The sequence below is a fragment of the Polypterus senegalus genome, chromosome 2, assembly GCF_016835505.1.
Source record: "Polypterus senegalus isolate Bchr_013 chromosome 2, ASM1683550v1, whole genome shotgun sequence".
Taxonomy (NCBI): Eukaryota; Metazoa; Chordata; class Cladistia; order Polypteriformes; family Polypteridae; genus Polypterus; species Polypterus senegalus.
In genome coordinates, this window is record NC_053155.1 from 185,002,771 (window position 1) to 185,018,771 (window position 16,001).

General features: G+C 39.1%; 1 protein-coding gene across 1 annotated transcript in view; it reads left to right on the forward strand.

The window, feature by feature from the left end:
* Positions 1-2,256: 2,256 nt before the first annotated feature.
* The window catches only part of LOC120523586 (omega-amidase NIT2-like), a 56,954-nt gene continuing 43,209 nt past the window's right edge, over positions 2,257-16,001 (forward strand). The window contains exons 1-2 of the mRNA XM_039745000.1: positions 2,257-2,448; positions 10,766-10,830. Of these exons, the coding sequence (XP_039600934.1) occupies positions 10,824-10,830 (7 nt within the window). The 5' untranslated portion in view covers positions 2,257-2,448; positions 10,766-10,823. The remainder of the gene's footprint in view (positions 2,449-10,765; positions 10,831-16,001) is intronic.

The window sequence follows — 16,001 nt, forward strand, 5'->3', positions numbered from 1 at the left end:
AGAGCTAAAGTGGTCCATGGGTGAAACTGAACATCCTGCAAGATGGTAGCCCTGCAATACAAAACTAAGGCAATCTCTTGAGCAAAGGTCACATGAACTTTATGAGAAGGTTTCTGGAAATTCTTGGAACCGTTTGTATTGAGAGCAGTACTACTCATTTCATCAGTTAGTTATTATTATTAGTATTAACAGTATTGTCGTTAACACAGTGAAATTCTTACTTGCATGTCAGACCAACACTCAAAGCTTTAACGACATTCCTTCCTGTGAAATATGGCAGGAATGTTATGATATGACTAACGTGAACCTCTTATGGCAACAGTCTCTTCAATTTCATAATACTTAAGTGCTTGAGTTTTACCCAACAATGTGAAAAATAAAGCCAGAGGAGCTAGGTAGGGACTATTCGATCTTCTTCTTCTTTCGGCTGCTCCCATTAGAGGTTGTCACATCGGATCATCTTCTTCCATATCTTTCTGTCCTCTGCATCTTGTTCTGCATGTGCTCTCTCACCACATCCATAAACCTTCGCTTAGGCCTTCCTCTTTTCCTCTTCCCTGGCAGCTTTATCCTTAGCATCCTTCTCCCAATATACCCAGTATCTCTTCTCTGCACATGTCCAAACCAATGCAATCTCGCCTCTCTGACTTTGTCTCCCAACTGTTCAACTTGAGCTGACCCTCCAATGTATTAATTTCTAATCCTATCCATCCTCTTCACACCCAATGCAAATCTTAGCATCTTTAACTCTGCCACCTCCAGTTCTGTCTCCTGCTTTCTGGTCAGTGCCACCGTCTCCAACACATATAACATAGCTATTCTCACTACCGTCCTGTAGACCTTCCCTTTCACTCTTGCTGATACCCATCTGTCACAAATTAGTCCTGACACTCTTCTCCACCCATTCCACCCTGCCCGCACTCTCTTCTTCACCTCTCTTCCACAATCCCCATTACTCTGTACTGTTGATCCCAAGTATTTAAACTCATCCACCTTCACCAACTCTACTCCCTGCATCCTCACCATTCCACTGACCTCCCTCTCATTTACACAATGTATTCTGTCTTGTTCCTACTGACCTTCATTCCTCTCCTCTCTAGAGCATATCTCCACCTCTCCAGGGTCTCCTCAATTTGCTCCCTACTATCGCTACAGATCACAGTGTCATCAGCAAACATCATAGTCCACTGGGATTCCTGTCTAATCTCGTCTGTTAGCCTGCCCATCACCATTACAAATAAGAAAGGGCTCAGAGCCGATCCCTGACGTAATCCCACCTCCAACTTGAATGCATCCGTCGCTCCTACCGCAGATCTCACCACTGTCACACTTCCCTCGTACATATCCTGTACAACTCTTACATACTTTTCTGCCACTCCCGACTTCCTCATACAATACCACAATTCCTCTCGAGGCACCCTGTCATATGCTTTCTCCAGGTCCACAAAGACGCAATGCAACTCCTTCTGGCCTTCTCTAAACTCCTCCATCAACATCCTCAGAGCAAACATTGCATCTGTGGTGCTCTTTCTTGGCATGAAACCATACTGCTGCTCACTAATTATTACCTCACTTCTTAACCTAGCTTCCACTACTCTTTCCCATAACTTCATGCTGTGGCTCATCAATTTTATTCCCCTGTAGTTACTGCAGTCCTGCACATCCTCTTTATTTTTAAATATCGGCACCAATACACTTCTTCTCCACTTCTCAGGCATCCTCTCACTTTCCAAGATTCCATTAAACAATTTGGTTAAAAACTCCACTGCCATCTCTTCTAAACACCTCCATGCTTCCATAGGTATGTCACCTGGACCAACAGCCTTTCCATTTTTTATCCTCTTCATAGCTGTCCTTACTTCCTCCATGCTAATCCGTTGCACTTCCTGATTTACCCTCTCCACATCATCCAACCTCTTCTCTCTCTCGTTCTCTTCATTCATCAGCATCTCAAAGTACGCTTTCCATCTGCTATTCAATAGCGAGAATAAAATTACAACTGAACTGCCAACAAACACAGAAAGAAGTAAATGAAAACTAAAAACTACTGCTGCCATCTTACACCCTTGAGATTAATAAGGCCAGCATTTGACTTGTGTTTGGCAGTGTGATTCTGTGTTTGCAGGCTATAGCTATTTACCAAGCATCCCGCTTTGTGCGGAAGAAAAACGCATTTGTCATTATCTACTTCTGCAAATGTTTAGTCAGCTCTCGGTGCAGCTTTGTATTTGCTCGTTTTTGTTTCATCTGCTCTGCTTCCCTGAAGTCGCCGCTTTTATCTGCCTATCAGCCGCAGAGGTCACGTAACACTCCATGCACGTCCTCTTAAGCAGTCAGAAGACCGAAACGAAGCTCAAAGGTTTGTCAGCGCAGCTACAGATCAGCTCTTAAACTCTTCCAGTGGAGGTGAAAGTGACAGCCAGTGTGTCAAAGTTATTTTTCTGCATGGTGAGTTGCTGGCTTTACATTAGTGTAATGTAAGAAAGCTGCATGTTTCTTAAATGTATTTTCAGGGTCACTATGAGTCATTCTGAAGCATTACGTACGGTACTAGCTAGGGATCATCCCGAGTTCCATATACTGTTACATTGAATATTAAGATCAGAACTAAATTAAACTGCCCTGCAAGCAGGTCCTCGAACTTGCAGGGAAAACTCGGAGGTTGGTGGCAGGATTGGCACACTGGCAACTGTAAAAAGCCTTACACTGTTCAGTGTGGTGCTGAGGTGTCACCCATCGCGCAGCTGCACTCTGATCCCATCTGAGAGGCTCGTCACGTGGTGGGTGCGGGAATGCGCTGCAATCTCCCAACCTCTAAATTAAACTAATCGGCAGCTTCTCCTGGTGTGATCTGGTGTGGCTTACTGGTAACTAACAATGTGACTTTATGCATTCTAAAAAACGTTCTCCTGAAATATAAACACGAACCATTAGTAATGTTCAATGTATTTAATGTAAATTAATTTAACTTAAAAATAGTTATCTTTGCAGGCATTACTTGCGCAACTCAATCTAGTTACACTGACTTGTATTTGTTAGCTGTCATACTAACACAATTTGTGTTAAAATAAAGCAATGAAAATGTTTTCTATAAACAGAAGCATAATTCATCTCAGAGCCGGTTGTCATTACTCACTTATTTTATGTCAATCTTACTCAAGATGAATACCTTTCTGATCGTCAAAACGCTGTGTTCCCACTTTCTCTTCACACAGTTAAATTAAGCTGAATGACTTGCAATGAGAATTCAAGCAAAATATCACAATGTATTGGCTAATTGAACAGATTACAATATGCAAGCTTTCGACGCAGCTTAGACCCCTTCTTCAGGCAACTTGTAACGAATAATAACTTTAAATGATCAAGTTTTAGATTTGTATAAAGTCTGACATCTTGTATAATGAAGCACCCCTTTTACACAGAGCCAGTTCTAGGATTTTTGCCGCCCTAGGCGAAGTTGTAAATGGCGCCCTGCCACCCCTTTGCTTTGAAAGAAATCATCACCACCAGACCTGTATATTGGGAGCTGGAGACAAGACTGGGGACAGCGAAAAATTTAGGACCTCGAATTCACAATTTGAGAATGTCAGTTTACAGGACTGTCTCAGAAAAATACACTATTGAGGGGAGCCATTTCAGAAAGAAAGTTGAAATTGGGCTGTATTTATAGTCTTCATTTATCGCTTTTAACATTTCTCTAAAAAAATCAAGAAAAAGACTCTTAAGTCTCCGTTAATACAAAGATGTTGTTTGTATAGTTAGCTATTTAAACTATCAACCAAATGTGTGTCTTTTGAGGTTGGTGACCTAAAAACTAAAACATTACTGTAACATATACTGTACATGTCTCTCTATTATAAAAAAAAATCCTGGGACGAGAGAAGACTTTTTCAGAGAGATACTTTCAAGTCCCGTGAGATGAGACTTTGTGCAAAGAGATTTAACAATGCCTGGGGCCGGAAATAAAAGACAAAGAGTAGATGATAAAGTAGAATGACATAAAGAGGTTCAAAAACGTTGGCGTGATACACATGTAGAGCAGGTTAGAGAAAATGAAAGTACTAAAATTCAAAAGTCTCAAAAAAATTATAGTAAAGATTCACATTAGCGCAAACAAAGGGAAATTAATACTCGGTGAAATAACAGCAAAAAGAGATTGAATATATTGTTCAGATTTAAACTTTAAGTTGGAGACTTGTAGATCATCTAATTCGTGTTGCCATCAGGGAAAAGTAGTGTTTCTTCCCAATGAAGAGGCCTGTCTGCGAGAATTAAAAGATTTGTTGTTTGGTGAAAGAGAAATCCACATACGCAAGCGGGAGAGATGCGAAGTGGCTGGCACAAAAGTAAATATAAAACTTACTATACTGACAACATTTAGTGAAAATGAGGCTATAATGCTTATCTTTAAATAGGAATCTTTACCCAGAATTCCTATTTACCGTATGCTTGTGTATGCAAATAATGCAATCTACCTATCCAAAAAAACACACTACTGCTTTAGTGTGCCCAGAGCGAATCTCACAAATAGTGGTGAGCAACAGAGGATGATATTTGTTAAGTTTTAACACAGGTTTTAAGTATGTCCAATTGGCAGATGATCATAGTTTGGGTTAAATCACCTTTTAGCAATTCAAGAGCTACCTTCGTATTGCCGTTTGGATTGTTTAATTTTATTTTGCCATATTAGTCTCTTCCATCCTACAGTTTGAGGATTATTATTATTGGCATCATTATCATTGTTGTTGTTGTTGGTGTTATTGTTGGACTGTGTAGGTCATCACATGTTAAGACCAAACATCGCTAGTTTGCGAAAATCATACTAAATATTATAATAGGATATTATGAGTCTGAGTGTTCATAGGTCTGTATTGTTTAAAAAAATGTTGTGTCGCCCAGGGCCATTTCTGGGCAACAGATTGTGTTGTGCATAATGCAGACAGTGCGGGCGCTGCTGAGGTGCACAACATGAACATTTCTGTATGATCCGGTCCAGTCTGGCCTGGACAAATTTTTCTAAACAAAATAAAGTGAGGAATCTCTATGTGGGGCTGTAGTAATGCACTCTGATCAACAGTGGGCGACTGGGTCGCTTGCCTAGACCACCTATGCTCAGAAATGGCCCTGGTTAGGGCGGACAAGGCAGTCAGAGTTGTGTTTCAAAGGTGGCTCACCGCTTAATAAATTCATTGCATGCAGGTGAGTAGCGAGAGAGCAAAGCTCCACCATGTCCCCGGTGCTGATCCGCACGTTCTGCCTATTCATCTTCGACAGGTTGCAACTCAAGTGAAATAAATATAAAGAGAGAGACAGCTATAAAAGACAGCTTCTGTTTCACAGGCTGAAGACCAGTCTTTTAAAACTTATTTTCAGGATTTTTATATGTAAAATGTAAGTAATACATTTTATATAAACAACAGGAGCAATTTATGGAAGAGCAGCTTGTAAATGAAGCGCTTAGCTTCCAAGATACACAGGAATAGGGAAAGAAAAAATACTGTTATGTGTGTATAGCACATATGTGTTTATGTTTATATGAAAATATAAACTCTCTTTGCACAGATGTGTCATTTCAGGGATGGGTTTGCTCCTGATAGATTTCCTGCTCCCCGATCTTTAAGAAACCCTGTCCATTGATCTTCAAGAGCTGAGCCAAAAGTCCACTGGAGGCCAAGCTTGACAAATGCAAAAAAATCCAACTTTTAATTTGAACTTTATCACAAAATGGTTTATTATTAAAGATGGCACTTAACTTAGTGTTACCTGAATGTTTTTGCGTTATGGGAAACCAAAGAATGGCAAGAAAACCCGTATGGATGAAGAAAGAAAATCAACTCCCAGGAAAAGCAGTGTTAGCTATTGTGCCACAGTATCTCACAAATCCACATAATCGTTATTTGTGAAATTCATAAGCAAAATTCAGCACAGTTCAGTTTATTTTTAAGTGCTCTTCCAGTCATAAGCCCGGCATTCTATAAAGTAATAAAAAATACAGGAAGGCAAATTAGATTAGGTTAGATCTTTACTGTAGCATACACTGTGAGTGGATAGTGAAATTCTTGTTCCATAATTGGGGATATTTTGGAATGCAGAGTAGTATATACTGTACACAGACAATAAGTCAGTAAGATGATGTATAAATAAACGGGTGCAATAAATACAAGCAGCTGAAGAATGACAAAATGTGTATAGTGCAAAACATATACAGACATTTAAGATCACACAGCTTAACAGTAGTTAAAAACAGAAATGCAACATAAACAAAAACCTCATGCAATATGCAAAATATTATCTATCTATCTATCTATCTATCTATGCAAAGGGCAGTTTCAAGCATAAATACAATTGCATTCTGAAAAAAAATATTGGGTAGAGATGTGATGCAGAACATTTTCTGCTGATACTAGGCTTTGTATTTGTTTTTTCCAGGTAAAATATAATGATAATAATAATAATAATAATAATAATAATAATAATAATAATAATAATAATAATCCCTGTGTCTGTGTTGGTTTCTTCCGGGTGCTCCGGTTTCCTCCCACAGTCCAAAGACATGCAGGTTCGGTGCTTTGGCAATCCTAAATTGTCCCTAGTGTGTGCTTGGTGTGTGGGTGTGTGTGTGCGCCGTGCGGTGGGCTGGTGCCCTGCCTGGGGTTTGTTCCTGCCTTGCACCCTGTGCCAGACTGGGACTGGCTCCAGCAGACCCCCGTGACCTTGTGTTAGGATATAGAGGGTTGGAAAATGACTGACTGACTGATGATGACTAATGATAATAATAATTCTTTACATTATAGTGCTTTTCTCACTACTCAAAGCACTCTCCATGCAGGGAGGATACAGTAGTTATCAGGTTTTATAACTAAGGCCTTCAAATTAACTCTGAGTTGAGATAAAGCAGCAATGTAAATCATTCAAAGATCATAATCTGTAGACTATGCACATACACTAACATTCACTATCTAATCACTTTGTTTCTTTTTTTCTTGGTCAGGAATTTGTTGGCCCAGTCCTGTGCCTGCAGCAGTGACCAATGGACAGGAACTGGCCTTGGATAGGATTCATTGTCATGACAGGGTGTACAGTATTTATGCATGCACACATCCACACAGGGACACTTTAGAGTCACCAATCACTATCACAGCTTTTAGTATGTGAGAGCAGATCAAAGTCCAGAGATGAGAACTATACAAACATGAGAAGCACATTCATAATTTAAATAGAGGAAAATAGACGTCCATGTTCCATAAGGCAGCCCTACTATACTGTATACCGTGCCACACTAAATAAAATATAAAAGTCTAATTTTCTGTACCCTCTTGTTCTGTTTGATGATTATTGTATTAACAAGCTGATCAATTCAGACAACGTCTCCACACCCTCCTCTAAAGTTCCCAGGTCAGATGAATGATCGAATCACTTCTTTGTGCCCAGAGTCTGACCATGGGCTTTCCTCAGAGAGCACTGCCAGGGATTTTCTAACCAGACCCCCAAAGAACTCCAGCTGTTTCTTCTTATCCTCTTCGCCTAAAAGAGTCTGATATGATTCTACAGCCTCAGACTTTAGTTTCTTGTACTTATTATTTAATTTCTTTTTTTTTTTTTGCTCATTTGTGTTTCATAAGTAAAGATGGGACCATAAATGGATTGTATTTTAATTACTTTGTCCAAGGACTTGCTGTAGCTCTTGTTTAATTATCAATATCTTATACAATGTCTGCAGTACAGCTGCACAGTACAGCAGGTAGTCAGACTCTTTTAAGATTTCTCATGAACATGATCTCAAGTTAGCTGAACATATTTTACTTGTGGCTTTGGTATGCCTTTACCTACAGATAGAAAGCTTTTAGTTCTGTTTAAATTGGAGGTGCTTATTCTCATCATTACTGCAACACTCTGAGCTGGGAACCACTCTAATGTGTACCAGAGACCAAAATTCTGTGAAACAAAGGAGACAACATCAGTTGCATACAGCAGCAATTCAGTCCTGTGCGCCCTCCTGCAAATCACCTTAGTATTCGATCTACAAAAATCTGAAACAGTGAGGGGACAAAATACATCCTTGGCAGCATTCATAGATGAATCTAATGTTAGCTACACAGATGGATACACTATTTTCATTTCACACGCATAGGGAAGGCATAGCACACAGACACCACCTCAGAATTCCATTAACCCATTGTACTTTCCCCAAGGGACCACTTGGTACACCGTACTCTGGGCACTGTAAACTAATGTAGGCAGTAGGCTAACACTCCCATAGCACCTCAAATTCCCAGGTCCATGGTTTGACAGGTTGTATGGATTCTGCGTTGCTCTCTCTAACAAGATGGACCTTCATTGCTGCCCCAAAGCTCTAGTTTCAGTCTCATCTAAAGTGTACTTTATAGGTCTTTGCCTGGGCAGGCTGAGAAGCATTATTTCTCAGCAGATGGAAGTTACCACTGATCTCTCATGAAGGTTGAGAATATGACATCTAATATATCAGTCACATGGTAGCACCTCTTATTTTCCACAAAATACTAAAGGTGCATGTTAACTAGATACACATATAACATCTAGTACCACTACATATTTTTGCCAGATCTCATTCATCTTCAGCTATTACAGCTTAGTTACCACTCAACCAATATAGAATACCCCTGGCACAAAGATACACCCTGTTTCACCAGTTGCTTCAGGCATGGCCTCCTCGTCCAAAGAATATCTAAAAGAGCAAAAAGTTGCTCAACCTGCCCCTCAAAATTCCTACCATATCCTGATCTGAGATGCATATTTCTCATTTTTGTTCAAAGCACCGTGGGCTGTTTGCTGTTTACTCTTCCAGAAGTACTGAAAGATCACTTAGAAAATTTTAAAGATTTCCCACAGTAGGGTAAATCTCCCATAGCACCTCAAATTCCCAGGTCCATGGTTTGACAGGTTGTATGGATTCTGCGTTGCTCTCTCTAACAAGATGGACCTTCATTGCTGCCCCAAAGCTCTAGTTTCAGTCTCATCTAAAGTGTACTTTATCGGTATTTGCCTGGGCAGGCTGAGAAGCATTATCTGTCATGAAGGTTGAGAATATGACATCTAATATATCAGTCACAGGATAGCACCTCTTATTTTCCACAAAATACTAAAGGTGCATGTTAACCAGATACACATATAACATCTAGTACCACTACATATTTTTGCCAGATCTCATTCATCTTCAGCTATTACAGCTTCATGACCTCTTAACCAATATAGGATACCCCTGACACAAAGATACACCCTGTCTCACCAGTTGCTTCAGGCATGGCCTCCTCATCCAAAGAATAAAAAGTTGCTCAACCTGCCCCTCAAAATTCCTACCATAACCTGATCTGAGATGCGTATTTCTCGTTTTTTGTTCAGAGCACCGTGGGCTGTTTGCTGTTTACTCTTCCAGAGATATTAAAAGATCTCTTAGAAAATTTTAAAGATCTCCCAAATGTCACTGTCTATACCTTAAACAAACTTATTGCAGGCCAAGGGCTTTGTTTCAGATATTGCTTAAGCTAACTGTATACAGTCACCCAAAACACTAATTGCATGGTGGGCTGCCTCCTTATCTAGCCTTCAGTCTCTTACTGGTCACTCTTAGAATCCTTTCTGTGGGTGAAGTTTTCTTGACTTTTGTTTGCAAACTTATGGCAGGTGTCAATTAGATGGAAGCTTGTCTCACTACTTATCTTAGATCAATTAACCATGGCATAAAGATCTCCACAATGCAGGATTCACAGACATGCAATCCCTTCTACTGCCTCAAGTTCTTAGTCATAATCCTCAGTTTTGAAAATTTAGCATTATTAGTTCTCAATGTGTTGCTCTAATTAGTCTAAAATCCAGTTAAATCAGCCCAAAGATATTTTAGAGTTTGGCCTTTTATGCAGAAATGACCTGATTATTTTTGAGCACACAAAATTGTATGGCTGTGCTGCAGTTTGTTGTTTTGCATGGAAATTTATTGCATTCATTTCAGCAAACAGAAGGGCAAAGGAACAGGGGCAAGGGACGTCAAGTGCTTGCGGAATGACAAGTGGAAAGTTCCTCCACTCATCAGTGTGGACAGACAGGCCTTTCTCTGAGGCGGTGTGACATGTATATACAAGAAATATCTGTAAGTAGATATCCTATGGGCATGACTGGGGTAAGCGAGGCCATGGAAGACTGGACAGCTTGGATATGGTTGCCAAACTTAGACAGTACCCTCTTAAAGATAACTCTTCTTTAATGGCACTTTATGAGGATTGTGTGTTTCCTTGTTGAACCTTTGCTTGACAAAGCACCATTTTATAACAGGAAGGGTTATTTGCATTTGAGCTGGTTGTTTGCACTTTGAAAAACTTCCTAATATGTGGAAAAGAACTGAAATCTTTCATGTATTTTATGCTACCCACCAGGACACTAACAGATGAAAAAACCCTTTACTTAGCCTGAGTCCTTTAAAAAGCATGACCCATTGGTATTTCTCAAAGCGTTACCATCTATTCATGTGTTGCTCTTACATTCTGTATGGAGTCTAAATAAATAAAGGTGCTTTCTGGAAACTTAATGTGGATGGGACTTTTCAGAAGCAAAAGTGGCATTGCTCTGAAAAAGCTTTATTTTTTAAGAGTGTGTGTGGGAGGGTATATTAACTGTCATGGAGGAACTAGCCCCATAAAAGAAAAAGGGCTCAAAGGTTTTTATTATAGAAATCAAAATATCAAATAGCAAAGCCTCACAACATTTTTCTGACTCCTTTTCCCTCTTTTTTTAGAAAAGGTGACCCAGCAGCTGCTTAATTCCTGTTGCCATTTCTGCTATTACCAGGAACAATGAAAAGTAAGTACACTAGTCCTCAACCCACCTGATTAGCATACATTTTGTGCTTATACATTGTGACTATTTAACATCTTATTTAAAATAATTAATAACAACTTTTTACAAAATCAGCAGTTAGGTCTTGATGGTACAGGGTTATATCCTGGAATTTGAATATTTTCATTTTTCTAAGCATTGAATGTATGCAATATTGCCAACTGTGAATATTTGATAACACAGACTCTGGCAATACTGCAAAGTTTGCTACAAAACATACATAAGAAGGTGCTGTTGCAAGGCTGGCATGAGATATTGGAAGTATTGGTACCTCACAGCTTCAGACATCTGGGGTTGAATGCCAGTCTGAAGCACTGTCTACGTGAAATGGGCAACTACGACTTATATTAGTTAAATACATAAAAAAGTCAGTTAAGCTTCCAATATCAAGTCAAGAAAGGGGATAATAAAGTTATTCACAACTTTGAGCATCAGAAAAATTATTTTGAAATTAAATCTAAAATTAAACTGGAAGTCAAACTAATGGCTTAACAAGTGGTGTGATGTGATCATACATCTCAGTTCTCTCTATTATGTGGAGCCCAGGGTATATTCATAAAAGTTTAGTAATAATGCACTACATTATGTTAGGTTACATTAGGTACAGGTAGACTTTATTATCTAAGAGGGAAATTTGTTTGCAGCTGGAGAGTACAAAAGATTAGGCGCAGTTACACAGATACAAGAAAATAAACAAGGACACAGCAACTGATGACTAGTGTTAGCATAAGTACACACACTCTAGATTAGTACAAAGAAGAATAATTACTTTTAACAGTATACAAAACAGTAATTTAGAATTCAGTATTTGGTAGCATCCCTTGAGGTTATAAAATTCAAAATGCTTATAGCCCATAGAATAAAAGAGTTCTTTAATCTGTTTCTCTTTACGTTTGGAAAGAAAAATCTGCAGCCTCATGGCAACAACTGAAATTTAGAGATAAGGGGATGGCTACTGTCCAACAGACCTGAGTCGGCTTTCTTTCTAACCTGTTTGTAATACAGTTGAGTGTAATTTTTACAGTCTTGATAAGATGATTTATATTCTTAATGCTGAAGTTCCCAAACCAACAATTAAAGTCAAATATGACAAAATATTCAATAAACAACTTATAAAAAAGTGTCACTAGTTTTAAAGTGAACAAAACCATACTGAGTTACCTGAGAACGATAAACGATGTTTGCCCCTTCTTAGAAATTTATTCTGTGTTAAGTTTATCCTGTTATCAATGGCTGTTCCCAGATATTTGTAGTTTTCTATCATCCCCTGATGATGGTGATAATGGAAGAAGGAGAGCAGCACCTGAGATCTAAAACCAAATCCTTTGTCTTAGAAGTGTTTAGACAATTCTCCTTCACACAAATCAATGGATGTTTTCCTGCTTTCTGTAGGACAGAGTAAAGCGTCATCATTTTATTCTGTTTTCTCTAGAAAGGAAATCTTAAACATTCAGTCATCTATCCATGTTCTTACCAGATTACCCTCTTCATGTTTGAGAGAAGCCAGTGTTTATTCCAGTAGCTTTGGGTGCAAGCCAGCTACAGACACTGGACAGGACACTAGTCCATCTCAGGGCACAACCATGTACACTATGCAAGATTGTTCATGCCAAAATGAAATTAAATCTAACATGTTAATTATGTTGAAATCTTCTTATATAAAACACTACCGTGGCTGTCCGTTTGTCTGTCCAGGATTTTAAATCACCTGTAGCTCGCAATCCGTTTGACCTACTGACTCCTATACTACGTGACGTCTACTATTCACTTTTGGGGTGATTATTGACCTCCAAGGTTATTCCACTTTTTATTTTTATTTTATTTTATTGTAGAATCAACTCTCAGCAGAGGCCAGCTGGGCGGCTGTGTGGCGCATGCGTACGGGCGCCATTCTCATTCCCTGCCACCTTCACTGTCACTTCCCCTACCTCTTCATATCTTAAATCATTCTTGACACAGATTGGAGACTTAAGTGCCAACTTCAGTGAAAAATTAAAGAAAATGTACTAAGTAATTGCAACACAGGCACTGATTTGATCACTTTAAACACGAAAAGATGCCGACAAAAGAAGATAAGAAGCGGGCTGCTAGGGTGGAGAAGCAGCAAGCGCATCAATCTCTGAGCAAACAAATGCTAAACGTACAGAGAAAGTGTATGTAAACTATGAATGCTCAAGTCACGTGTATTTGTGCAGTGCGCCATTACTGGTGCAATACAATGCAAGTGGGACATTTCATTTTAGCATGGTTTTATTGTGTTATAATTAATAACATATCAACTAAATGATCGATTGCTTTCCATTACAGCACACAGTTTTCATGTCAGTTTAAAATGCAATACAAAAGCACATTGCATTTTAATTCATATAATGTCATAACTAAAAGCAATGCCAACATATTGCATTTTGCTTTGAGGGGAAAAACAGGCCATGAAACATATATTTTTGTGTGTAATCTGCTAGTTTATATATGAACGCTATTGGTTTATGAGTATTTACTGTTGATTTGTGTGCACACAATAGTAGTGTATATGTAGTGCACTACATCAATTACATGTCAGAACTGTACCTGTATTATGTGTGTACAGTACTTTGCTGGTTTTGTTAGCATAACATGCTGGTTTTATGTCTGCACTATATATCAGTTTGGCTTAGGAAACATACTTGTACATACACACCTTGTCACAGGTTTATGTGTAAACTGTATCTAGGGCTGCCAGGTCCTGGAAATACTGTATTCGCAGCCCAATAACAGCTGAAACCCCACCTAACTACACTGTGGACCAGCCTAATAAATGGCGCTGCTGATGACCGGGGGAAGTTTTGGCACTGTTGACTTCCGGGTTGGGTTCCCGGAAAATGAAAAATTTGCCATATAGCCCAATTTGGAATGAAAACTGCACATCTGAATACAGAAACATTTAGAAGTGAAACGCCTCTCTCCCCAGCTGTTAACACCCCCTTGCCCCACATTTTGACACTGACTGGTCATTTCATCACTTTTAGTTTTGGCACAATTAAAAATGTTGTCTAAAATTGAACTGCAATATGCACTGTGCTGCTGCAAAGCAAAGTGCAATATTTCTGCTTTGCTTTTATGACATGCAATCTATGAATATGAATTAAAATGCAAAATGCTTTTGTATTGTATTTTAAACTGACAGAAAAATTACAAGCAGTGTTGAAAAGCATTCAATTATTTGGCTGATATGTCTTTAATTATGACACAAGAAAACCAAGCCACAATAAAATGCCCCACATCTATATATATTGCATTTCTATCTAGTTAACACGTTGAATTGCATTTAATTTTAGCACACACTCACGCTCATTTCAGACCAGTTTATTGTTCAGAATTAACATAACATGCATGTTTTTGGGAAATGGGAGAAAAACTGTAGTACTCAGTGGAAACCAGAAGACACTGAGAGAACATACAAATGTCACACAGACTGTGCCCAGGCCTGGTTTCAAACCCTAGACTCCAGAGCTGTAAAGCAGAGGTGCTGGCACAATCCACTTGGGCACTTTACCTTAGGCTGTGAAGGTTAAAGATGCTGTTTTTGTGCTTCATTAGCTACTTTCTATCAGAAAGAAAATCTAATAGCGAAGAATAAAAGGACTGGTTGATACACATGTCTATTAGTTTGCTAAAAAAAACTCCCAAGAGGAATTACTGTGTAAAGACAGAGTTATAGTCTATATAAAGATCCTACAAGTGCCAAAACACACCACTGGACCACTTTTAAGACAGAATGTGGATTATAAGTAGTGTAAATCCGTGGACGCTAGGGGTTGCTATTGCCTTTTTAATCCCAACAGACATACGCTCAGGACACCAAGTAAAAGCAATAAGAAGTGTTTTTAATCTTCTTTCTTCTATAAATAGTGCCTTCAAGCACCCCAGCCACCAACAGATAATTACATAAACACAATAATATTCACAATAATTCTAATTCTCTCCTCCACACCTCCCAGCAAGCTCTGTCCTACACTTCCCAACTCTGGCTTGCTTGCTGGGATAACAGCAGTCCTATATATAGTCCTTGACCCAGAAGTGCTTCCATTCTTCCTCCCACATGACTTGCCAACACTTCCGGGTCAGATGGAGGACTTGAGTTTTCTTCAGCCTGGAAGTACTTCACAGCTTCCGTTCTTGTGACTTGGGGGTACTTCTGGGCTATGGCTGAAACACAATTCCTCTGGTCCTCTTGCAGTGTCTCCTGGCGGCACCCACAGTACCCAGCAGGGCTGTGGTTTTACACTACATGTCCCATAGTGTCCCACAGGAATCCAGGACACCATCTCAGGGGTGTCCTGGCCAGGTTGAGCTGGCGGCCAATTCTTACAGTAGGGAGATGGCAGTTTGATAACAATAGCCTGCAATGATGTAACAGTGAAGATGCACAGTGTCATTTATACAGTATGTAGTTTTACATTTTGTTTTAAGAGGACCAACATTATCTACAGTCTGTTTCATAAATGTTTATCCTTAGGGACAGTATGGTCTGATCTTCTGTTATTATGCATTTATTAACAGCTGAATCTACCTACCTCTTTTTTCCTATATACATTCTGTGGGGGTCTCTGTTCTTCTACCTAAAGACAAACAGGTTATTTCAACCTCGTCTCTCACTCACCCTGGTAAGAGTGTGTTAGGTGCAGGGAATACCTCTTATAAAACAATTATCTTACAAAACTACAAACATTAGGACATTTTTCTCTACATAGAGAACCAAAGACACTTGGAATAAGCTACCAAGTTGCGTAGTAAACAATAAGACTTTAGGGACTTTCAAAACTAGACGAAGTTGTTTCAGAAGAATTAAGTGGATAGGACTGGCAAGCTTTGTTGGGCTGGATGGTCTGTTCTCATCTAGATTGTTTTAATGTCCTAATGTTATTGATTTCTAAGACCAAATGTTCCAAATGGCACTTTTCTGGACCTTTAACTTCTGCTTATCTCTCAGTATCCATAAAATAATCTAATAAAATATAAAATATATAAAGCAACTCTTCTCTTTATTTCAGTCAGCTTGTCATTTAATACAGCTCCTGAAAGTGAAAAACCACAGAGGGTCCCAAACATACTAACTATAAAGTAGTTTTCAGTACCTTCTCTCCTCCATCTAATCT